Source organism: Stomoxys calcitrans, chromosome 3 (assembly GCF_963082655.1).
Source record: "Stomoxys calcitrans chromosome 3, idStoCalc2.1, whole genome shotgun sequence".
Taxonomy (NCBI): domain Eukaryota; kingdom Metazoa; phylum Arthropoda; class Insecta; order Diptera; family Muscidae; genus Stomoxys; species Stomoxys calcitrans.
Genome location: NC_081554.1, coordinates 115,465,880 through 115,493,011, shown reverse-complemented (window position 1 = coordinate 115,493,011; position 27,132 = coordinate 115,465,880). Strand labels below are relative to the sequence as shown.

At 39.6% G+C, this 27,132-nt stretch overlaps 1 protein-coding gene across 2 annotated transcripts; it reads left to right on the top strand.

Moving 5' to 3' along the window:
- Positions 1-26,015, top strand: LOC106091559 (phenoloxidase-activating factor 2). Of its 2 annotated transcripts, none has more exons than XM_059364723.1 (3): positions 1-41; positions 24,599-24,974; positions 25,042-26,015. In XM_059364723.1, the coding sequence occupies exons 1-3, from the start codon at positions 16-18 to the stop codon at positions 25,918-25,920; spliced, it is 1,281 nt and encodes a 426-aa protein (XP_059220706.1). In that variant the 5' UTR covers positions 1-15; the 3' UTR covers positions 25,921-26,015. The 2 variants fall into 2 exon arrangements, with proteins under 2 accessions (XP_059220706.1, XP_013113565.1); XM_013258111.2 differs by lacking the exon at positions 1-41 and adding an exon at positions 1,610-1,687.
- The last annotated feature ends 1,117 nt before the right edge of the window (positions 26,016-27,132 follow it).

Sequence of the window (27,132 nt, the reverse complement as noted above, 5' to 3'; positions counted from 1 at the left end):
GTCACGATACCAGACATGAACCAACTTATGGGAGTGGTAAGGTAAACAATTAGAGTTTTTGTAAGTAGCACGGAAATCCTAACTTAAAATTTTCTTTTTCGAGGTTACTTTTTTAGTATTTAGAGGGACAGTTTAATATCTGCACCCTCTTTTCAGCCTAACCTAACCTAACCATTGCGATGTACTAGAGAGTTCTTAATTATTGTCTTGGCTACAATTTTTGTTAGTATTAGTATTTGTCTTAGTATGTCAAAATGTCAAAAATCTGAGAAAAAATCAATCTGAGAAAAAACTGTAAGTCAAAATCTGTAGGCCCGTAGACGTGTGGTCTAGTGGACTTTTTTGTTAGTCCAATCCCAGAATCAGAAACGCAGTCAGGCAAAAAATTTGTGCGTACACATCTTTTATTTAACAGATCAGTCAACCATAGCCATAAAAATTTTGCTTTTGCTCACATTTTTAGGTTATGTCATACAAAATGACATACTAGCAAAAATGATGAATCCTATGTAAATTGGCAATTTTGACACACATAATCGAATAGCAATGATATATAAAACGGGAACATATGGAAAATTTTACAAATCAACAATTTCATTTCCCATTTCAAATAGCTGCAATTTGCACCGGATTTAGTAGAAATTGTTGAAATGTAGCTGACGATTTTAACGCCATCTATATGTAAAAGGGGCACAATCTTTGTAGTGGTAATAAAAGGGCAGTGAAAGCTTATCATATTAAAAAGCTTTACATTATTGCCAGACTAAAGCAAAATACGAGCGATGACGAACCCATCTACCACCGTTACTAAACTTGTTCATCATAGCACCGAAAACTTTTCATCTGCTTATTCGTGTACGGTGTGTATAGGTTGCAGTGTTGCCACAACAGAAAATAATTCCGAAAAGAAATTTTCAAAAAACCCACCAAATTCCCAGCTAGCTGACCAATACTTTTAGTTCCATAAATAAAATTTTCTCTAAATACAAAATTCTAATGAAAAGACATATTGAAATAAAATGTTTCTAAAACATATCTTTGATAAAATTTTGCCTATATACAAAATTAAAAAAAAAATCGAAGGCATAATTTTGTGAAACTTATAAGATTCTCTAAAGAAAAAATTTGTGAAAATTTTTCCTAAAAACAAACTTTTCTCTAAAAACAAAAATTTGTTAGAATTTTCTTTAAAGACAAAACCTCAAAAAAAATTGAATGAAAATTCTCTCTAAAGGTACACACTGCTTCATTAAAAATCGGAAAACGGGTTTTGTCGAGGAAGCGATTACCATATTCAAAAACACCGAATTGATCACCCTATGATTTTCATATCAGAATTGTCGTATTGGGTATTTTAAACGGTAATTCTAAATCATACAGCGACATTTTACTGACTGTTCCTTTTTTGAAAAAAAGCCAGCAAACTTGAACGATATATCCAAATATACTACTTATAGAAACAAATTATGGATCATATTGCAAATCCACCAAAATCTGATCCGACCAAGTCCTAAAATTTATTAATCGATCCGACCAAATTTGGTAGAAAAAACCCAAACCGGCAACTCTGATCGGCTGTCTATTTGGAGATTCTGAGACGTTGATTGTAAGCGACGTCAACTCAAATCAGTTCTTAAGAGATTGTGCAGGCGATCAGACGTTCACTTTCTACCGATTTTGTGCAATTGTGAGTTTCAGTGAATAATAATAATTACGTATCTGCCCATGGCAGTGCGACAAAGACGAATTTACCCATATATCACAAAATAAACAGCCATGCCTGGCCACAATTGAATGGATGTGGTCAACACGCACATACACTGGAGTGCTGTGCCAACGGACAAATAAGCCCGGTTACTCCAAGATAATTGCGGTTGGTTTCTGTGCAGTTACTTGTGACCGCCGTGGCAGAGTCGAAATTCATTCGTCAGAATCTTGATTTGATGGAAAAACCAGTTTCACAGACAAAAGTGTATTGTTTTCGATTTCTGTTATCGGTTCCTGCAGTGATTTGTGTTTTTTTTTGGTTTTTTTGCTATTTGGGGGATTTTTGCAGTTTTCAAGTTCAAAGTGTCTTAATTGAAAAAAAAAGTGTCATGCATATTAAATACACCCTACATTCGAATACATATGTATACAATTTTTTCCATAGTGAGCAAAAGCTTTCTTTAAAAATTATTCAATTTTAAAAAAATTCAAAATAAAACAGATAGTGGCCATAAAATAGATTGTGGTCTGTTTCACAGAGTCTTGAGTTTCGTGGGAAAACAGACGAAACCCAAACCCAACAGTTAGCTCGAAAGCAGTGTTGAAGAAGATTTTGCCTTCTCAGAATAAAGTTGAAGAAAATGATCTCAGGAGGGAGAGAGCAACAACTCGATGACACACATTTTAAATACAAAATGCGATGGGTATGCATTCGAATCGATAGAAAACCCCATTAAAAATGTATCCCCTTCAAGACTCGTGACGTTTATACCCATTAACAATATGTATGTAATATGTATGTAGGTTTAAAATACAACTTTACTTGGGAATTACCTCAACTTCTGAACACATATTGATGACATGGTGGCTCAATAAAATTCGTGAATGCTGCATTAAATTGTGTTTGTAATAGTCCTGCATTGCAAACCAATTATTGGTATATAACCAGAATGTATAGGCAAAAGTCGGCGAAGCCGACTATGTAATACACTACACCACCGAGTCTACCCACCATTTTTAATACATACAACCTAGGTCTAATTCTAGTCAGACTTAAATTTTGTATACCTATTTACATGTAGAATAAAACCTTATGTCTAAATCTGATTCGATTTTGATACAATTTTTGCACACCTAGTGGGACATCAAATAAAATACCTTATGCTAAATTGTGTAAAGATCGGACCAAAATTGTGTCTACTACAGCCTTAAAAAGCCATAACGGATGAAACTTACGTGAGAGCTATATCCAAATTGAGGGGCACCGTGGCGCAGAGGTTAGCAAGTCCCCCTGTGACGCCAAACGCCTGGTGTTTAGATTTCTAAACATGGGATATTAGTTGATGTGTGTCATGGAAATGTTTTAGCCTTGAGAACGAATAGATAAGATACTTTCCATTTTTTGTTTATTTTCATGAGGAACCCTCGTGTTTCCGTATTCCCTCAGTTTAGCTGCACCAAGGCAACCAAAAACCCCACACGAGCTGCTAAGTCAGCGCATTGGACACCTTATTCTAGACACCTTATTCATTTGGTTGCACCCAAACCAACTACTTACAACCATTCATGGGAAACCTTCATGCTCCCGTATTCCCACAAGTAACACGAGCCGCCTATTCAACACCCCACTACAGGTTAATAGCCCAATATTCTACACGGGCCACTGTGTCAGCAAGAAATGCAATGGCAACGTTGGCAGAGCGACAGCGGCGCAACATAATGTGGTGGCTTAGTTTTAAGTAACAGCATTATTGTAAGCTCAGTTTTTAACTCATACTCAATGAATAAAGTTTAATCCATTCATTAAAAATAATTTATATAAGGATGAGATTTTGAAGAAATAAATGAGTATCAAAAAAGTACTCCGGGATTAAACTCGTTTTATTCATTTGGTCCTTCGAACCTTCGGTACGGTTAAGTGTGTTTAAAGTAAAAGTTGGTGATTCTTGCAAAGTAGTAAAGAATAAACAAAGATTTAATACACGTATCGAATCAGTGTAAGTGATTTAAAATTGAAAGAAAAATGTTCACAAGGAGTCAATCGGATTCTCTGTTGGAGAAATTGAAAAACCTTGAACATTTGTTGGCAGTAAAAGCAGTTGACCTCGATGTGGAGGAAATGTTACTGCCAGTTGTCAAGAAAAATAGAAAGTGGCTGCAGGAAATCATTGTAGGCTACAACAAGTTAAACAAGGATATCGGAAAGTCGTCCAGTGGGCATGAAGAAGAGGTCCAGGAGCTGCAAAGACGAGTAGAAGAAGCAATTAGCAAAATGGATAAAATTGTGCAAGGGTTTGAGCAGCAAGAAAAAGGAGCCTCAGCCAAAGTGGCAGCTAATCAGGACGCAGAGATAACGCAAGGCAGTGCGGAGAAAAAATTAATGGTAACGCAAGGTGCAGCTGCATTGGCACCTAGCGAACAAACGGCAAATGAGAGTAACACCCAGCCGAGAGATCAGGCAATTAGCAGAGAGCAAGAAAAGCCTGTGTCGAAGCTAAGAAGAAAATTTGAATTGAAGTATAGAACTATTACAAGAAAGCTGGAAGTAATAGAAAGCAGATTGCCAACTGCGAATAAAAGTTATTTAAATATGCAATGGCTGGCGTTGCAATCAGAGTATGGACAACTGGAATCAATAGTGGAAATAATTATTGATGATGATGACGAAGATGATTTAGACATGATTGAAGCTTGGGACTGTATCAGGGAAAGATACGTGGATGTCTGTGTGGAAATTGAAGAACGTGTGGAAACAATGCAAAATACAGGATCAACAAGTTTAATTAGATTGGAAGAGTTAAAAGTGCCCATATTCAGTGGGTATATCAACGATTGGAATTCCTTCAAAGAAATATTTACAAAGTTAGTAGAGGAGGACAGAAGGCTATCGGAAGTCGAAAAATTTTATCGACTTAAAAGTGTGGTGAAAGGTGATGCTGCTCGCTTAATACAACATCTTCAAGTGACAGGGGAGAACTACAGTGCGGCATGGAAGATACTGGAGCAGAGATACGATAACCGGCGGCTGTTATTCTGCACATTGTTTGACAAGATCATCGACCACGGCATAATAAATATTCAGTATAGCAACAGTATAAAGCAGCTATTGGATACGGCTACGGAATCATTACATGCATTGAAAGCTATGGGAATGAAGGTAGACGAGGCAGATCCATTCATTGCTCGGATCCTTATTAGAAAGCTAGATAAGGAAGGATTGCTGAAATATGAGCAATGGGTCCAGAAATCAAAAGAAGTCCAAAGGCTAGAGGATGTCCTGTCTTTTCTGGAGCAGCAATACTTGGCTTTGGAAGCGGTATACAGCAAAAAAGGAAACACGCATCAAAGAGCAAAAACAACACAGTCATACCAAACAACTCAACGATCGTGCGCATTTTGTCAAGCATCAGGACATGGGTTAAAAGAGTGCTACAAATTTTTGAAACTGCAACCAGCTGAAAAAGGTGCGTGGGCACAAAAAATGAAAATGTGCAAAATTTGTTTGAGTCACCCGTCGGAAAAGAAATGCTTCAAATTTAACACCAAGTGCGAAAAGTGCGGCGGAAAACATATTACTATGCTTCACGTCGAAGGAAACAAAACGCAGGAAACTCAGAGATCAAACTCCAAAGCTCAATTAATCATGGAAGGCAATGCTGTCACTCTGTTGGCAACAGCACAAATACGAGTAAAGGCTGCAAGTGGTGAGCAAATTTTAATGAGAGCCTTAATCGATCAAGGTTCTCAACGCACTTCAATATCGGAAGAGGCAGCCCAAATACTGAGGTTACCCAGAAAGAAGTTAGTTACAGATTTAGTGGGTCTGGGTAACACGACAGTCGGCAGATCAAAAGCCATCATGCAAATTGAAATCAAACCACGGTTTGAGAGCGATGCGGTTCATGTTATAGATGCTATGGTGTTGTCAACATTATCTTCAGCGCAACCTGATAGAAATTTGAACGTCAGTGTGGAGAGCTGGCGAAATTACTGTTTGGCTGATCCGCTGTTCTATAAGTCCGATAGAATTGACTTATTAATTGGTGCAGATTTATATCATGAAATCATTCAAGAAGGGGTAGTCAAAATTGGCTCTTTGTCTGGACAAGAGACGTCACTTGGTCTCATAATCTGTGGTTGCGTTTGCGGACATGAATCTGGAAATGCCGTGATGGCGGTTACGAAAGAGCTGGAAAGATTTTGGGAGATGGAGGAAGTATGTGAAGATGACGACGTCAAGGAAGATCGATGCGAGCAGCTCTTTACAACAACAACAACAATAAATGAGGATAAGAGATTGGTGGTGAGATTGCCGTTTAAGGAGGATATCGAGTTGGGCGCATCAAGGAAAATGGCGTTAGCACGTTTTTTAAATCTTGAAAAAAGATTGGAAAAGGATGAAAAGTTACAGAAACAATATTGTGCTTTTATGAAGGAGTATTTGGAGATGGGGCATATGAAAAAGGTCTCAAGAAGAAATAGTGGAAAGTACTATTTACCACATCAAGCGGTGATAAGAGAAAGCCATCTTACAACAAAAGTTCGGGTGGTATTTGATGCTTCAGCCAAGACATCGAATGGTAAAAGCTTAAACGACGTACTTGAAATTGGTCCAAAACTACAACAAGATATATTTCAAATTCTATTGAAATGGCGATTATGGAGATTTGTCTTGGTAGCGGATGTGGAGAAAATGTATCGACAAGTGTTAGTAGCAGATAAAGATCAGTCATACCAATGCATATTGTGGCGCGAGAATAAACATATGCCAATTGAGGAGTTTGCGCTAACGACTGTTACCTACGGAACAGCATGTGCTCCATTTCTGGCAAAACGAGCTCTAATTGAAATTGGAAAAGAGTGCAGCGAACGGAATCCAAAGATTCAAGCCATCATAGAAAATGATTTTTACATGGATGATTTGATGACAGGTGCTGATTCAGTACAGGAATGCATTGGAATTCATCATGACATCAGCCAACAATTGGATAAGTTTGGTTTCAAGCTGCGTAAATGGATGTCTAATGAAAATGACATATTGGAAGCAATACCAAATGTTGGCGAAAATGAAGTCATTAGGATTGAGGAAGGCGAAACAATGAAAACGTTGGGTGTTCAATGGGATCCCCATACAGATAATTTTGCTTTCTATTTTCAGATCATTGAAGATAACAAGTTGACTAAGCGGAAGGCGCTTTCCACACTGGCCAAGATATATGATCCTTTGGGTTGGCTGGCTCCTGTAACCATTCTAGCCAAGCTATTCATTCAGCGACTATGGGTAATGGATATGGCATGGGACGACCAGTTAAGCTCTGAGATGATAAAGGAATGGGATGTCATCATGAGGAAATTGCCCGACTTAGCAGAAATCCGAATACCGCGTTGGTTGTCTACCTCATCACTAATGGAAATAGAACTGCATGGTTTTGCTGATGCTTCGGAAAAGGCGTACGCAGCTGTCATATACATCCGGGCCGCAAACAAAGTTACGTTGGTAGCAGCAAAATCTAAGGTAAACCCAGTGAAAAATAGGAAAACACTGCCAAAACTTGAATTGTGTGCAGCGCATCTGTTGGCTAAATTGATGCTTAATGTGGAAAAGTTAATAGTCCAAAAACAACAGAAATATTTATGGAGCGATTCAACTATTGCTCTAGCATGGATCGCAAAGGCTGAAAATATTAAAGACAAATTTGTTCGGGTTAGAGTAGAGGAAATTAAGAAGTCTGTTCCTGGTGCCGTATGGGGTCATGTGCGATCCAAGGAGAATCCAGCGGATGCTGCATCAAGAGGGATGAAGCCAGAGCTGCTAAAAGGAGATGAGTTATGGTGGAGTGGTCCACATTGGCTGCTGGAGAAAAACAATTGGCCCATATCGACGGTTCAACCCTTTGTTGGAGTTCTAAAGGAAAATAAACAGGAAGACGATGTCATCATGCAGTTAATTACGAGGATTTCTAGCTACAAAAAACTCATAAGAATTATAGCATATGTGCGAAGATTTATTGAACGTGCTCAGCGTAAACCAGGAAAAAATGAATTAACTGCGGAAGAAATAAACGAGGCAGAGCAATTAATAATTACGAGCGTGCAGGCAAACCAATTTTCGTTAGAGATTTCGTGTCTAAGGAATGGCAGCGAAGTACCGACGAGGAGCAAGATATGTGGACTAACACCGTTCATTGATGCAGCTGGAGTGTTGAGAGTTGGAGGCAGGCTGGAGAATTCTGGTTTAAGCTTCAACAGAAAGCATCCAATTCTATTGGGGAAAGGTTGTCTGGTGGATCGAATAATTGATGGCATCCATACAGAAACGCTACATGGAGGTGCGAAACTCATGGAAAATGAACTACGCAGCAGATATTGGGTGATTGGTGCCAAAAATGCCATCAAGAGAGCAGTTCGGTCATGCGTCAAATGTTTGCGTTATAGGCGAGAAACTGCGGCTCAATTAATGGGTAACCTACCAGAAAGCAGAGTTTGTGTGTCTCATCCATTTGATCACACAGGAATTGATTATGCAGGTCCTATTCAAATGAAGGTGTCTAAAGGAAGAGGACAGCGAGCTTACAAAGGATACATAGCTGTATTTGTTTGTATGGCAACCAAAGCATTACATTTGGAGGCAGTCAGCGATCTAACAACAGAAGCGTTTTTGGCTGCGCTACGGCGATTCTTCAGTAGAAGAGGAAAAAGTAGCCATATATATTCGGACAATGGCACTAATTTCGTGGGAGCGGCAAGACATCTGGATAAAGAGTTCGTCAAAGCGGTGCAGCAAAATTCAGACGTGGCTCATATATTAGCATCTGAGCGAATACAGTGGCACTTTATTCCGCCCGGAGCTCCTCACTTCGGAGGATTGTGGGAGGCTGCCGTGAAGTCTGTGAAGCACCATTTGAGACGGGTTGTTGGTGAAACGAAATTAACGTATGAGGAAATGGCAACGTTTTTGTCGCAGATAGAAGCTGTTCTCAACTCTCGTCCCTTGTGTCCACTCAGTGAGGACAACTGCGAGATTTTAACGCCAGGACACTTTGTAGTCGGAAGACCATTGCTAAGTATTCCAGAAAGAGGCGTGGAGAATAAACTGGGATCTTTAGACAGGTGGAAAATAATTCAAAGAATGCGGGATGATTTCTGGAAACAGTGGCGCAATGACTATCTGAGTAGTCTTCAGCAGAGAGTAAAATGGAAAACTCCAGTACCAAATATCAAGGTTGGACAGATGGTGATAGTGAGGGATGAAAATACTGCTCCTGGAAGGTGGCCTTTGGGAAGTATTGCGGAAGTACATAAAGGCAAAGATGGAAAGGTTCGAGTCGCTACAGTAAAGGTCGCTAAACAAAAGGGGTTGTTAAAACGGCCCATACACAAGTTATGCCCGCTGGAGATATTCGCTAATGGTGGTGAAAAGGAAGCCGACATTGAAGTGTCGCAGACATATATTTGCAAATTACCTCAAAAAAGAAAAATAAACGTAGCAATGATGTTATGGATGATCATGGCAATGATGGCAAGTGTTCAATCGATGTCAACCTCAATTACCGGCGGTGCGATAAAAGAATTGGGAAATGACACAATCATTTATATGGATAAAATTGGCAGAATCAACCGAGTAACATCGTCATGGAACCTTATGACATATTTCGATCTGCACGGGTATTTTATCACGGTGAATCATCTGGATAAGGGTCTAGAAGCGTGTAAATCATTATGTGTTCGGCTGAGATCGTTCGAGCAGCAGTGCGACACGCAGATGGATATTATGACGAACAGACTGAACACTATAGATGAGAACCACTTGTTACTCTCACACAAAAAACGTCAACGAAATAAAAGGGCTCCTTTAGAGTTTGTTGGGTCTCTTTTCCACATTCTTTTCGGAGTAATGGATGCGGACGACAGAGAGAGTATGGAAGCAAATATGAAAAATGTACTTGAAAATCAGCACAACTTGAAATATTTGGCTGAGAAGCAAACGTCTGTGGTGGAAGCAACGCTTAATGTGCTGAAAAAGACCACGGATGAAATAAATGGACAGTTTAAAGAGCTGAATGAGAAGGTGCAAAACATAAGTCAGATGCTGAACACTGACTATTCCCTCTTCAAAAAGGCGATGGACTTCTTCGCGGTAGCCGATCAACTTAGCAGCTTGTTTACTGAAGTGGAACATATTCAAGCCAGGGTAATTGGCTTATTAATTGACATCAACCATGGAAAAGTAAATCCAAATTTAGTACGGCCAAACCAGTTGCAGGCAGAGGTGATGAAAATAAAGGATCAGCTACCTAAAGGACTAAGGTTGCCTGGTGAGAAGGACAATGTGTTGCAGGCAATATACAAGGTGATGACGGCGCATGGTCTGCTGGTGGAAGAAAAATTAGTGATTGACGTGCAGATTCCCTTGGTAGAAAAATCATCAGCAGAAATATTCCGCGTCGTACCACTGCCGATGGTGAGAAACGGAACCGCAATGGTAGCAGCTTTAAGACAGCAGTTCCTGGCCTACAACTATGAAATGGATGCTTATCATCTACTGTCGCAGTCATTGATGAACCAATGTCAGCTAACTGGTGAAGATGAATTTCTTTGCAGAGGCAACTGGGCCTGGGAAGACGCCAACGATCATTCATGTGAGCTAGCAGCGCTTAAGCCAACAAGTAAATATGGCTGCCAGTTTTTGAAGACTCAGAACAGGAATTTTTGGATTGAGCTGAAGACAAGAGGGTCATGGTTGTTTAAAACTAAAGATCAAGTTTCGGCCCATATTCTATGTGCTGAGCGCACTAAAGGAGTATTTGAATTACCAGGCCTAGGTATCATCACTCTCCAGCCTGGGTGTACTGCTAGGATTGGACGAACCGTATTAACTGCGTCACAAGAAGCAAAAACTGAGATGTCCTATAATTCCACATCATATATCTTGAGAGAGGTGAAGGACATAGCGATGGTGGACGAGCTAAACTACAATAAAATCGATCATTCGTCAACGATTCAAGGATTGGAGGAAGAAATTAAAATGATGAAGGCGAATCCGATCCACCTTAAGGAGCTATCATGGCATCACATCAGTGGTCATATTTCACTAATCTTAATAATATTATTTTTAAGTTATGTAATCTATAAGTATTTAACAAGAGAAAGTAACATAGTTGTTGTTCGTCCTCGGGATGTTTAGATTTTAACATATATATTTGAATTACAGTCCATTTTGCTGAATTTTTACAGTTTATAAGTAGAGCTATTTCATAATTAGTTTTGGCCGCCCGCAGAATGTTTAGATTTCTAAACATGGGATATTAGTTGATGTGTGTCATGGAAATGTTTTAGCCTTGAGAACGAATAGATAAGATACTTTCCATTTTTTGTTTATTTTCATGAGGAACCCTCGTGTTTCCGTATTCCCTCAGTTTAGCTGCACCAAGGCAACCAAAAACCCCACACGAGCTGCTAAGTCAGCGCATTGGACACCTTATTCTAGACACCTTATTCATTTGGTTGCACCCAAACCAACTACTTACAACCATTCATGGGAAACCTTCATGCTCCCGTATTCCCACAAGTAACACGAGCCGCCTATTCAACACCCCACTACAGGTTAATAGCCCAATATTCTACACGGGCCACTGTGTCAGCAAGAAATGCAATGGCAACGTTGGCAGAGCGACAGCGGCGCAACATAATGTGGTGGCTTAGTTTTAAGTAACAGCATTATTGTAAGCTCAGTTTTTAACTCATACTCAATGAATAAAGTTTAATCCATTCATTAAAAATAATTTATATAAGGATGAGATTTTGAAGAAATAAATGAGTATCAAAAAAGTACTCCGGGATTAAACTCGTTTTATTCACCTGGGTTCAAATTAAATCTGAACATCAGAAAATTTTTCAGACGTGGCTATCCCGTTATTAATGATGGCTACATTTGTGAGTTATTCTGCCATGTTAAAAACTTCTGTATGAAGTGGTGTCGCTATGCGGCACGCCATTCGGACTAGGCATAAAAACGGAGGCCCTATATCAACTTTAATCGGAGTGCACTCATTGATATGAGAGGTATGCCGTGTTCCCTAAAGGAATGTTCATGGGAAATTTAGTGACAAATTTAGGACAACAAATGCAACCTGTACCTTCATCACAAGAATACACGGACAGACAGACATGGACATAGCTAAATCGATTAAGGAGGGGATTCTAAGCTGATAGGTATGCTTATTAATGGGTCTAGCTCCTCTCCTTCTTAGGGTTGCAAACAAATGTACTACTGTACCATAGTGGTGATCTATGGTATAAACTCAAAATATGTGCCTTTGTCAAAACGTGGCTTATTAAGTTGCAACTTGATAAAGATATTGTTTGATATAGATTATTACAATAAAATGTAAGCACGGACTACAGTAGGACAAATGTAAACTTTTGATACCTTACCAGAAACATTCAACAAAAGTGCATAGTAGTTTAAAAGAGAACAGTGGACAACTCAGAGATCAGATAATAAATGTGCATACGATACCGATAAAAGTTCAAATCGATCATACACTCATAAGTATATACATACCCTGCAAACATTTTTCATAATTCTGGATGAGCGTTCGTCACTAGGGATCCCAAAGTCGACTTTCGACTAATCAATTAGTCGACTTTTTGGGTAAATGATTAAAAGTCGACTTTCAATGATTAAAAAGTCGAATAATCGATTTTGAAGTCGAATAGTCGAAGAAAAGCTGCACAGATATACAAGTTTGGCTTTTATATTGTTGCTGTTAAATTGTTTCCAATTTTAGGATTTATTGCTCTTTGATTGCCATAAATAACTCGTGCCAAAGTTTGTGCATATCCAAGCCAAAATTTGGGATAACGTCATGGGGTGACCAAGTAGAGAGCGATAGCTCGAAACGGAGTGTCAGAAATTGGAGAAGAAGCGCAAAAGATCGATGCGCTTGGGTATCTATTCTACAATACGTTCTGGCCGAAGGAATATATTTTCTGTAATGGCCAGTTAAAGTTAAGTAATATACTCCTGCCAGTCCATATTTTGATGTAGTTAACATATAGATCGATCTCCAGATTAAACATTTTAAGCCTATAAAATGCGAATATATCGAATATGGTCACATATTAACGTACCGCCAATTTTCGGCATTTTGGCTCTGAAACCCACATTTTGTCTAAAATTTTGTAAGCAAGTTTTTCTCGGCCTGGCGAAAGTATAATCCATAGACGAATCGAACAACATATTTTACAGTAGCTCCTATATTTAGCGAAGACTAGATGGAATTTAGAATATATGGACTCCGATGTTTAATGGTGACGACAACAACGCGTATCGGAAAATCCTTAATTTTTGAAAAATGGTCTTTGATAATCGAAACATTTACTTTTAGCAAAAGTCAAATTTTTGATAATGTCGAAAAGTCGACTTTTTGCAAAGATCTGAAAGTCGACTTTTGCCATTTTGGTACCAACTTGGAATGCCTATTCGACCCCGCGATGAATAAAACAATTTTCTGAAAATTTTTCGAGCAATTGTTCTTCCGTATGAGTGGCGAAACACTAAGATAACATTTGGGAATTCATTGCGTCTACGGAAGTCTTAGCAACTCTTTGCGACGATTCTTTTACAGCTCATTACGTTTTAATCCTCCGTATGAGTCGCGAAACACTCTTCTGTGATATCATGCGACAATCCCTTGCGAGGGCGCAAGTTTGAGCGATTCTTCGCGATGATTGCTACGTAAATAAATTGCCTGAGTTAACTTTTCGCGATTGATTTTATTTTCATTCGTGGTGCGTTTAAAACCTGTATTGAATTTTATTATTCGATGTTTTGTTTCGAGCGGACAACTTTCACAACACCAAACAGAATTAGCAATTGGCTAATATCACGATTGGTACTTAGTATGACGAGTAAATCTAACATTTTTTTTCAAACATTTTTCGGAATTGGGTTGGGGAGGCCCCGTTGAATTCTTGGACCAAATACTTTTAACAGATGTGTACTCAACTTCCAAACACCTTTGGAAGTTGAGAACTCATTTGATACCCAAATTGTCCCAATCGGTAAATATGTCCTTTAGTGGGGTATTTACTCAACTGTTAAATACCTTTCATTTGATGTCCATATTAGCCCAATCGGTAAATATGACCTGTTGGGGGTTTTAGGGGGTAGAGGACGCCAAGACGTCATGTCAGATTTGTACTTTGCATTTAAATACCTTTCATATGATACCCATATTGACCAAAGCGGAAAAAGGATCCTGCTGTAGTACCCTATTGTCGCCGGGTGCCCAAACTCTACCATTTGTGAAAATTTCGGTTCAGCCATTTTTGAGTCTATACGGAACAAACAAACAAACAAAGAGCAAAAATTTGATTTGTATATAATAGACGATAACGCAGGTCCCCGGCCGAGTTTCGGTGTTAGCAAGAATAATAGGTATTTGATATGGTTAAGTCCAGAAATTTTGTTCTGGGTGGTCCGTGGCTTCTGAATTCAGGTGGTCCGTGGCTTCTGAATTCATCTCGCTCCGGTGGAATTTTATCTAGATGATTTCATTGGTCCTCTAGTTAATGGGCTTCGTGGGAACCGTTGATGGCTCGTTCTTCACCTCACGCCACTGCACTGTCTAATGTCTAACCATACTTTCACCATACTTTATGTCTTGCATTTCTTCCCCGTCCTTTAATGAACACCATCGTCTTTGTGAGCTGGGAGATGTTCATCTTTCTCACCAGGTCGAGCTTTGGGGCCTCCCAACAAGGTTTTTAACGGTATCATTACATTCGCTGGCGGAATGCTCAGCATCAAGATATCCCTTCTATACTCGCAGCTTCTAATTTATATGGGTGGATCCTAAAGGGTGACACAAGCCGAGTTGAATGAACCTTGAAAGCTGTGACAGCATGCCATTGTCCTGTTAGGTCACGCCGTACAAATTTACTAACAGATCACAGCCCATGACAACTACATAGTGCACTCACAAGTGCATGCAGCTAAGCCCAAGAGCGTGCAAAAGCAGCGGCATGTAGGTGACGATCGTCTCAGGTAGATGGAAAACAAAACAGCATGCCGTCAAGCGTGATTTGTTGTCATGACCTATTTCATACGCGAGTGAGCTTTGCAACGAAAAGGTTGTCATAAAAGTGGGAAATATACTAAAACTAAATAAATGGTGGAGAAAATAGATTTTATACTTTTCAGAGAATTTCTGAATAAAATGTTTTTATTTTCATTCAACAAAGCCAACTAACAAAAATTTTTATTACCATATAATGTCATGTTAAGGGGCAATATTGATCAGTCAAAAATTGCTTATTTTATATAATAAGTCATGTCATGAGCACTTCAATCCATTTTTCTCGACAAATTGTAATAAAATGCTAAAACAATATTTTTTTCAGTGAAAACTTAGGGACTGACAAAATTAAAAGAACATTTTTTTAGTTTTTTTTTTTTAATTTTTTTGCGCTTCTTTGTTTGGTCACAAAAATTATTTCATTTTGTTTTTGGATTACATCCTGCTTAGACCAATATGTTTTTGCCTCTATTTCAAAAAAAAAAAAAAAAACTACAAAAACACTTTAAAGAGTCTCAGCAACGTGGTGTGTTCAATGTATTGGGGGCCGACTGCAATTATAGCGATTTCGGCCTTGGCCAGAGGCCTCATCAGATTGCAATGCCACCAAAAGATTACATGCTAACAAGTGCTTACCAATTAGTAAGCAGCGCTTCTAACATTGCACTGTTACAAAATAGGGATAAAGGTTTTATGATGCCTTCACACATTTTGTCAAATGTTCCTTTGACGCCATCATACATCAGGTAAACAAATTTCTTTGGGTTTTTTTTCTCATATATTTTCAAAATTGTTGTCCGATGCATTGCAGATATGCCAGATATGTCCGATGCATTGCTGTGATAACAGTCAATTGCATTGTGGTTGTTTCGCCATTGCAGCATATGGCAAATGGTTGTCGCGCAGCCCTCATGACATGATGTTGGGTTGATGATCGCATATCGTAGCAATGCATTTTTATCGACAGATGACATAAATAGAGAAAATGTGACATTTGCAGGCATTTAGTGCACCCTCTTCAGAGTTCAACACAAGTTACAAAATCCGCTCGTTTACCTGATCCTCCATCTCCAACCATCTACTATTAAACTGCAATAATCAACTTAAAAATTGCACAGAGAAGAAAGGTATATGCATTCTTAATTGATTTTAGACAAGCCTTCGATCGTGTGCGCAGAAAAAACTGAGCTATAAATTATACACGACAGACCAGAGTCGCTGAAATTGGTTCGCCTTCTAAGGAATGTACATAAATAACTAAATCTGTATCATCTATCTTATTTGCTATTAACCAAAATGATTAACACGCCGCTCTCGGAGAAGGGTTTTATATTGAGGATATCACTGTTCGATTATTGATGTATGCTGACGTCATTACGAGTATAATCCTATCGGATGATGATGATTCTACCAGCCAGAATGGCTGCCAGCGAGAAATGGATGTATAACGGCGAACAATTGAATGTGGTTAATGAGTACAAATATTGGGTTGCCCAAAAAGTAATTGCGGATTTTTCATATAGTCGGCGTTGACAAATTTTTTCACAGCTTGTGACTCTGTAATTGCATTCTTTCTTCTGTCAATTATCAGCTGTTACTTTTAGCTTGCTTTAGAAAAAAAGCGTAAAAAAAGTATATTTGATTAAAGTTCATTCTAAGTTCTATTAAAATTGCATTTACTTTCTTCTTAAAAATCCGCAATTACTTTTTGGGCAACCAATACTTAGGGATAACCTAATACCCAAACTGTCATTGCAAGAATGAGTGAAGCTGCAAAAGCTGTTTGAATGCATCCTGGAGAAGTTGTGGACTCTTGTAGTGCTTGGTTTTGGACTAAAAAAGTTATATGTGAAAGATTTAGTGATGATTACATTGCATTGCATGCGATGTCCACCATGATTACAAAAATACGATAGGCGTACAAACCGCATTAACCAATCGTCATAATATTTGAATTTTGCTAACTGGGATCAATAGAGAAAAAAATTCAGTGTGTGGGTCTTTCCATTTGCGAACATTCTTTTCTCCTTTATAGCGTGGGATGATCTATTATACATGTTAATATGCCTTGTAGGGTCGGAAATTTTTATTTTATGCGAAAGTAGTTACCACATAAATTCATTGCCGAAATTTCATTATGGGGCCGTAGGCATTACAATTATGCGCGGATTTGCACAATCAGTTATTGCCCAACTGAACAATTGTGCCGAAGTACCAAATTTACACCCATGGATTAGATGAATGGTATGGTCGGCAACGCCCGACTTTTGGCTTCAGTTGTTGTTGTTGTTGTTTTGGTCTATATTTGCTTTGATAATTTACATATATTAAATGTGTGATATAGTAAATAAATATGTATTTATGTATATGTATATAATGATTATTGTGAGACTTCCCTGTACGATTGAAGAGGCGTATTCATAATTTCATAACTTTATTTTAAGTTTCCTTTCATGATGTACTCTTTTTTATACCCACCACCAAAGGATGGGGGTATATTCATTTTGTCATTCCGTTTGCAACACATCGAAATATCCATTTGCGACCCTATAAAGTATATATATGTATTCTTGATCAGCGTAAAAATCTAAGACGATCTAGACATGTCCGTCCGTCTGTCCGTCTGTCTGTTGAAATCACGCTATAGTCTTTAAAAAAAGAGATATTGAGCTGAAATTTTGCACAGATTCTTTTTTGTCCATTAGCAGGTTAAGTTCGAAGATGGGCTATATCGGAGTAGACCGATCCGCCAATTTAGGGTCTTAGGCCCATAAAAGCCACATTTATTATCCGATTTAGCTGAAATTTGGGACAGTGAGTTGTGTTAGGCCCTTCGACATCTTTCGTCAATTTGGCTCATATCTGTCGAGATTTGGATATAGCTGCCATATAGACCGATCCTCCGATTTGGGGTCTTAGGCCCACAAAAGCCATATTTATTATCCGATTTTGATGAAATTCGGGACAGTGAATTGTGTTAGGCCCATCGACATCCTTCGTCAATTTGTCTCAGATCGGTCGAGATTTTGATATAGCTGCCATATAGACCGATCCTCCGATTGAGGGTCTTAAGCCCATAAAAGGCACATTTATTATCCGATTTTGCTGAAGTTTGGAATACTGAGTTGTCTTAGGCCCTTCGACATCTTTCTTCAATTTGACCCAGATCGGTTAAGATTTGGATATAGTTGCCATATAGACCGATTTCTTGATTTAAGGTTTTGGGCCCATAAAATACTCATTTATTGTCCGATGTCGCCGAAATTCGGGACAGTGAGTTAAGTTAAGCCCCTAGACATACTTTTGCAATATCGCACAGATCGGTCCAGATTTGGATATAGCTGCCATATAGACCGATATATAGGTTTTGGGTTTTGGGGCCATAAAAGACGCATTTATTGTCCGATATCGCTGATATTTGAGACAGTGAGTTAAGTTAGGCTCTTCGACGTCCTTCTTCAATTTTGCCCAGATCGGTCCAGATTTGAATATAGCTGCCATATAGACCGATCTCTCGATTTAAGGGTTTGGGCCCATAAAAGAGGCATTTATTGTCCGATATCGCCGACATTTGAGACAGTGCTCTGAGTTAGGCTCTTCGACATTCCATCGGTCCAGATTTGGATATAGCTGCCATGTAGATCGATATCTCGATTTATGTCTTGGCCCCATAAAAGGCGCATTTATAATCCGATTTCACTGAAATTTGACACAGTCTTATGTTAGGCTTTTCGACATCCGTGTCGTATATGGTTCAGATCGGTTTATTGTTAGATATAGCTACTGTATTTATTGGTATTTGGTCCAAATCGGAACATATTTTGATATAACTGATATGGGACATAAGTTATAAAATTTTCACCGAATTTTGATGAAAGGTAGTTTACACATATACCCGAGGTGGTGGGTATCCAAAGTTCGGCCCGGCCGATTTTTTTATTTTGTACTATAAATTTCAATGTCTTATTATGTTTAAAGAAATCTTGATAAAACTATTTTATGCCCATTCAATATATCAAAAACTGACCCGAATTGAGATAAATATTTGATAGGAATGTCGAGAGTCCCTACACCTTTAAATTTCGGGTTAATGCCAAGCATCGCTTTTTATGATTTGAAACATACAAGAAGCCTACATGCCTATGTACAAAGTAGGCGATGGGTCAAATTTTAGCATGTCTGTCTATGACACGGAACGTCCTAGGTTCAAATCCGGCGGAAACATCAGAAAATTTTTCGAAAGGAGGTAAAGCCCATTCTTTTGCGGTGATATGAACTTTTTAGCCATGTAAAACTGACTTTTTAAAGCAACATTTCATTTAGAACAAGTTTTTTACTTAATATAAAATAATTTTTATCCTAAATAGGAGTTAAATAGCTCTGTAACGTTGAGTCTTACTTTTTGAAGACAAAAGTCTTTTAACCCTCTCGTGGCAGATGCTGCGAGTATGCAATGTTGTGTTTCTGAGCGTCTAAGAACCGTTATGTGTTGTTTAAGCTTACAGCTGACAAATTGGTTGTCAGCTGTGCACGTGTTCAGTTGGTAGCTTTTATCCCAAAATCGGAGTTGACAAATTAGTTTTGGTAAAAAAGTAGTTTTATAATAGTGTTAAAAAAATTAATATAATTAATTCATCCTAAAACCAAGTTCAACAACTTAGTTAAGAGAAGTAATTGAGTAATTAAAATATTGCATCATTGTTCTCTTGAGTTAATTTTCGAAAAATAAAAAATGTACGAAAAATAAAAATTTTTTGAGCCCCTAGACCTAGAGTCTAGAGAGTTCATAACATGATATAGCTGCCATATAAACCGATCTCGGATCTTGACTTCTTGAGCCTCTAGAGTGCGCAATTCTTATCCAATTTGGCTGAAATTTTGCACGCAAAGTGTTTCAAATAGATTTATAACCTAATATAGCTCCCATATAATCTGATCGCCCGATTTGACTTATTGTGCCTATAGGGGGCGCAAGTATTTAGCTGAAATTTTAAACGTGTTATGTTTGTTTGACTTCTTATAGCCATGACAAATACTGTGCATCTGCATGTGTAGATGTATCTCCTAAAAATTGGACATTTAAAGAACGTTTCAAATGCGATCCATGGTGGAGGGTATATATGATTCGGCACGGCCGAAATTATCTCGCCTTTACTTGTTTTCTGATGTTCTCGCCAGGATTCAAAACAAGACGATCAACGGACATCTAACCTCTGCGCTACGGTGCTTCCCATAGTACACTGGTGAATTGGCCGGAATGGGGAAAAAGGGTGCAGATATGATATGCAATTCGGTCATGAGCCGGTTAATTAAGGTCAAAATATTGATTTAGGGACAACATTGTAACATAGTTAAAGTCACAGATAAGCCTTACAAATTGGAGCGTCCTCATTTTTTTATATTTTAAAAGCGAAGATGCGAAGTTAGAAAATAGAATTTTCCAACAAATGAAATTGAGACTAATCCATGAAGTAAAATGTATAAAACAGTCAGCGATCGAAACTCGAAACGGAAGATTAGATCCGTTAGAGATTTAATGATAACATCTTTATTTTGAAAATTCACTACTTTTCTTCCATCAAGGAAAAAATCTTAAGCTTTCAGAATTTTTTTCTTTGTTTTATTTTGATTTTGAATAAATTAGCTCCCCTTCGTTTTTTGTAAGCACGAATTTCTAGTGCATTTGTTTAAGATTTCATTTCCTACTTTTACTTTTTATTTATGTACAATAAAATATTTTAAAATTGGAATAAGTACCCGTATTTGGTTTATTGATTCAAATTCAATTTCTATATCAACTGATAACGACATGACCCCGAGGGAACCAAATGATCTCAATTTGTAATCAGTTTGGCGCCGAAGTGCTACTTGCTCCAATTTTGCGGCTAACTGATAATTGCTTAGGCTATAAGCTCAACATGTGACGCAATTTTCTAAACATCTTTGGAAGACTAGTGGAACATTTCAGATTGAAATTTTCGGATCGCAATGATTTATCTTGGCCCCTCTGGTTATTTTTTTACTGCTACATCATTGCATTTCGAATTAGTCCAAAAACCTAACTTCGCAAACTGGGCTACAATTAAAAAACGTATTTACCTTCTTAAAGCTGGTACCCTGTTCATGATTCATAGTGAAAAACAATGTTTTTCGCGATTAATTTGACCAAAATTTCACCACAGTTAATGTGCGAATATCGTTCGGAATGAAATAAGCAAGTTGTTTGCTTCAAAATCTATTGGGTTGCCCAAAAAGTAATTGCGGATTTTTCATATAGTCGGCATTGACAAATTTTTTCACAGCTTGTGACTCTGTAATTGCATTCTTTCTTCTGTCAGTTATCAGCTGTTACTTTTAGCTTGCTTTAGAAAAAAAAATGTAAAAAAGTATATTTTTGTATAAAAGTTCATTCTAAGTTTTATTAAAAATGCATTTACTTTCTTTTAAAAAATCCGCAATTACTTTTTGGGCAACCCAATATTATCTAAGAAAAGTAATTGCGAAACAGCATTGATTTTCGTATCAGCCTTCATTCATAGTAATTTTTGTGTTAAGCACATTGACTTTTTTTGCGGGATAGCATGGGAAAATGCTTTACGCGTCCGGATTCCATCGAATCGGCGGTGCCGGCTAAAAACCCACCTTTTATCACTTCGGGGTACAGATTCCACCGCGGGATTACCTGGGCATTACTTTGATGTGGACCACCTAATTTGGTGCTAAACCATCTCTTCCATGTAGCGTCCAGACCTCCGCTTTGTCCTCTACGCTGTTGCGGCGAGGTCTATCTTTTTCCTGCGCAGTATCTGTTCAGCGTATCTGGTAACTGTCCCTCAAATCCTCTCATTTTCCAGCATCTTCTGCGCTATGTTGTTGGGTGAAAATTCGCCAATCAGCGTCTCTAGTTTCCTGCGTCGCCCATCCCAGGGACTGCTGTTAAAGAACTTATGTTCGGCGTCGTCGAAGATTTCTTCCGACTTAAACACTTCCTAAAATACCCATCTGGGCTAGATAGAAGTTTTCGTTCCCGTGCCTCCTGTCTCTCCACTCCTCTATATCTGGGATAAGTCGGCGTGTCCGCATTTCCTGTGTCTCTTTTAACCAACTCTGTTGCCATGTTTGGATTGTCTCTTCTTCTATACTACATGCGAGGCTAGTATGATCCACGCCCCCGTGTTTGGCTCTAAAGATCCTGCATAGCTCTATTGTGAGGAGATCAAGGAAGGCTTTTCCTCATATCGTGCGATAGATTGATGTGACTAGTAGAGCTGCTGTTCTTTGCACCGATAATATTCTCCATGCTCTCATCTGCGTCTCAAGGGTCGGCACCCATATTTCGGAGCCATACAGTAAGATACTGTTAGTTGTGTCCATTAGTATCTTTCTTTCCCGCGGCTCCGATGTTTTCATCAGACGCTCAAGTTGTTTGCCGGCTGTGACTGGCAGCCGATGGTGATGTTCCGTCCTCCTTTCCTTTGCTAATTAAAATTAGCTTGTACTTCTTCCAAGTCTCAGGGAATATGCTGGGATGGTCGGCTGCTATCACTTGGGTATGCCATCAGGGCCTGGTGCTTTCTTGTTCTTGAGGCCCTTGGCGCCGGCTTGCAGTTCGTCAGTGGTGAACAGAGGCATGTTCGAGTTTCTGTCTCAGTATCGACCTCTCTTATCTCATGCACTGGGAAAAGTGTGTTCACTATATTGTAAATGGTATCCGTATCCATCTACTGAGCTTCTCATTCCGAGCTTTTGCATGACGATTACACCCGAGTCCTTAGAGGTTTTTATTTATATCAAGTCCCGTCTCTTTCCATTTGTCTCTCTTGCTTTTAATTATGGTGGCCTGGAGTTCCTTCTTGGCAGTTTTGTATAAGTCGTGTTCTGAGACTGAACACGACTTATATGGCGCCTCTGCGACGGACACTTGTATATTTGTTTCTGGTCTTTATACAGTTTCGCCTGCATTCGTCAATCGAAGCATTCCACCACAATTCAGCGATATGGTTTGAATTTATATTCATCTTGGACATTGCTCTGTCACACGAGCTTGTGGTTTACGCCATAGTGGTTTCAACAATAATTTCAGTATCTCTACGGGTTTGATCTTCTTCCAGGCGTCAGTCAATCTCGTCTGGGAGTAATGTTGTTTGTGTCAAGCCTGCTGCCGTTCCATTTTCTGGTGGATCCGCAAATATTTCTTGGTTGTGAGCTCTCATCGGTTCGCAAACAACGAGATAAATTGGTTGTCGCTTCTCGTATGAGTCCGTGGTACGCATTCCCCACTTCGCCCCGCGCGATTTAAAGTCGGCTGCTATCACTAGTTTACCATCTTTGAGCCTTGTAAAGTCTTCGATGGTATCTAATAATTTCCTGGAAGAGCTCGATGCTGTCGCACGCTAGCCATTTCAGCGTGCGCTGTCATACATCGGGTGGGTGTAGCATGGGGACCATATTGCAGAAGTTCCAGATTCATCCTCATGCCATAATTCATTGAAAATCTTGGGGTATGGTTCGCTTATAATTATTATGTCTGCTTCCTCCTATTTGTGTTAAGAGAGCGTGGGTCACTTTAGCTCTGTGCATATTGGACTATAGTAACTTCACTGTGATTTTGTTCCCTGTGGGTTTGTAGCTTCGTGATCCAGGAATGTGATCTGTTGGTCTGCTTCCTCTCTGTGAGCAGACGCATCATTTCATTGGATTCCTGTACTCCTTCATTTTGTGGCCCGTTTCGCCACATCTTATACAAAGGCCCTCCCTTTTCTGTCCGGGCACATGCATTCCCATTGCAAATGTCCCGCGCTTTACCTGCTCTTTGTACACCAATCGGCAGCTAATGTAGCCTATCAAGATCCTCCGCTACTTGAGTATTTGCATCAAGTACTGGCAGATACACGAAAGTCATTTTGCTTTCAATTATTCGTTTCCGTTAGCCGTTCCTCTATGTCCACCATGGGTGTCTTCGTCACCTTTGTGAGATGTTCATACATTGTCTTCTGTTGTGAATGCGTCTAGATCTCGAATTTCAGAGGTGGCATTCGACTTTATGTTTTGCACTATGGCCTTGTCCTTCAGCGTGCCCTTAATAGACTCTCTGAAGGTTTTCTTGTTCCCTCCTTTTTCCCATTACGAGCAGTATGGAGCCATTTTTAGTCTTCCGGACGGTTTTGCACTGCGACCTAGGCATTGTGAGAATTAACCTTTTCCCTGAGGCTATGAAGATGTCGGGGTAACATCGGGGTTTTATGACGATTGGAGCTTCGATAGTTTTTGCGACTGCAGCATTTTTGTAAGCCTTTTTCTTCGGCTTCTTTTCCGGGTTTAATTCCACTGGGCTGGGGGCACTTCGTCCATTCTGAGGAATCGAGAGTGTCGTGGTGTCTAGATTGGGGTCCTGATGTATTCTCCTGGACTCGCAGGATTCTCTATCTTGCTCTGCTGTTTTCCAGATACGTCGGTAGCCGGCTATTAAATCCAATATTTTGTCTATCTCGGATACGCCATTTTGAACGTCTTTACTGATGTTGCCTCTTGCTGCCTTCATTTATCGAAGGACGGTATGATACCTTGCCAGGGCTCCCTCTTCCGATATCCTCATCTTTGTTATATACTCCTGTTTCAGAGGGCTTTGCATCTGGAAAATACTACCAGAACACGGTACATCGGCAGAGCCGCGTGAGCTGCTGGGGATGTTATTTCCTTAATTTTCCGACTGAGTCAAAGTGCCAAAAGGTCCTGAGCTCGGCCCTACCTAGCATTGCATACATTAATACCTTATTCAAATAATAATTCCTTAACTGTTTTCATTTCAGATTTGTTTCTAGCGGCATGGTGTTTAAGTTAACCAGCTCCCTGTTGGTGTTTGGCCTGTTGTTTATCCAATCGAATGGCCAACAGGGACTAAGTTTGGAGGATCTGATTAATCAGGTCTTTACTCCAACCCCAAGCCAAGGAACAACGCAAGTTTTTACACCAACGCCAGCGCCCACACCCGCACCCACTCCAGATACCAGGGTCAATGCGAATGGTGGAGCAGGTGCCTACAAATCATGTGGTCTAGACAAGGAATGCGTACCGAGACATTTGTGTGTTGATGGCGCTATCAGTACTACAGGCGAGAATTTCATCGATATTCGTATAGACTCCACCTGCGCGTATAACGAGCTTTGCTGCGACCTACCGAACAAGGTAAATACCGATAGATGACCATGTCATTCAGGTTTCACGGAATGTACCTCTTGTGTTTTTTCTTTAGAGATCAGAACCTGTTATTCCTCCTTTGCCGCCTGTACTTCATGGCGGATGTGGTTGGCGCAACAAAGATGGTGTTGGTTATAGAGTCATAGGCGACAACGATCACGAATCACAATTCGGCGAGTTTCCGTGGATGGTGGCCATTTTGCGCACCGAAGATGCAGCTGGTGAAATAATACATTTGTATGATTGCGGCGGTTCTTTGATTGCAGCCAATGTTGTGTTGACGGCTTCTCACTGTGTTATAAATCGTGAGGCCAATCAGTTGGTGGTGCGGGGTGGTGAATGGGACACCCAGAACACAAATGAGATTTTGCCACATGTTGATAAACGTGTGCGCGAAATAATCAGACATGAAAAGTACAACAAGGGCGCCCTCTACAATGATGTCGCACTTCTCATATTGGAAGATCCTTTCAATTGGCAGGAAAACATCCGTCCTATTTGCCTCCCTGAGCCAAACACAAACTTCGATCGCAGTCGCTGCTACGCAACTGGGTGGGGCAAAGACAAGTTCAGCCGTGACGGTGAATATCAAGTCATTCTAAAGAAAATTGATTTGCCCATTGTGCCACAGGACACCTGCCAGCAGCAACTAAGACAAACTCGTTTGGGTCTCTACTTTAATCTGCACGAAAGTTTTGTTTGCGCTGGCGGAGAAAAAGGCAAAGATACATGCAAGGGTGACGGCGGTTCCCCACTAGTCTGTCCTGTACCTGGTTCCCCAGATCGCTTCTATCAAGTCGGTATTGTTGCATGGGGAGTGGGCTGTGCTGAAGAAAACATTCCCGGCGTTTACGCCAATATTCCCCACTTGCGTCCTTGGATTTCTGAAAAACTTAGCGCTCGTGGCATTCCCTTTGCCGACTTTACACCGTAAGAGACAGCGGGAATCTGCTTTAAATACTCGCAGTCATCAATGTACATAAATACTTATGATAGAATTTATAACCAAATAAAATTTCTTCAAAATAAGTTTATGCTGAATAGGTGCTTAAAATGATTGGATATATGATGTTATACTGTACCCGATTTTCATACACTGACGACTTAAAATGTACGATAGTCAAATGAGGCAATTCATCCACGGTGCTTTTCATGCGCGGAGTCAATCTGAAAAAGTATTGGCTAAACAAGTGAATTTTGTCGGTGCGTACACATAAGTCTTGTATCAATAAGAACTAGTACAGGTTTTTGGAGGGCAAACAAGGAGGTGTACTTTCTCCTCTACTTTGGAATATAGCCATTAACAATATGTTAATGTCTCTGGCTTAAAAGTGGACGCTTATGCTGATGACGTGGCAATTGCGGTTAGGGGAAAGTTTCTCAGCACTTTAAGAGATATACTTCAAGAAGCTCTACGTGCAACAGCAAAGTGGGCTACCGAAAGTGGTCTGGGTATAAAATTGGGTGGAGAGAAAGCGCAAAATACCTGGGTGTTTTGCTGGACAGGAAATTGAATTTCAATTGAACCTATACACCTGCAAGAGAGCCATTGGCAAAAGTTGAGGATTTAGACCGCGTGCCATGCATTGGGTATATACTGTAATTGTCAGACCTATTATGCTATATGGTGTTGTGCTCTGGTGGACGCCGCTTCAAAAATCCACCTACTGCTCAACACTTAACCGGATCCAAAGGATGGCTTCTTTGTCTTTGCATTGCAGCCGCACTGAAGACGACAACATCTGATGCACTGAATTTAATGCTACATCTTATGCCTCCAGACATTGTGACTACCGAAATTGCAACGACCACTGCCTTGAGGTTAAAGGAGCTTTCTCATTGGTCATGTGGCGGCTAGGGACACTGGGTTATCCTTGATACAATATCCGATGTTTCAGGCAGTGTGGATTACACCCTACCTGAGCCGCTTTTTAATAAAAATGACTACTATTCCTGATAGAACCGATTGGAACTACGATATCCCTGGTAACAGAAGTTACATAGACTTCTATACGGATGGTTCCAAACTAATCGACCAGGTGGGCTTTGGGGTATACTCTAAAGATCTAGACCTGGTCATAGCGAAAAGGTTACTCGACCACTGCAGTGTGTAGCAAGCAGAGATCCTTGTAATTAAGGAGGTGGT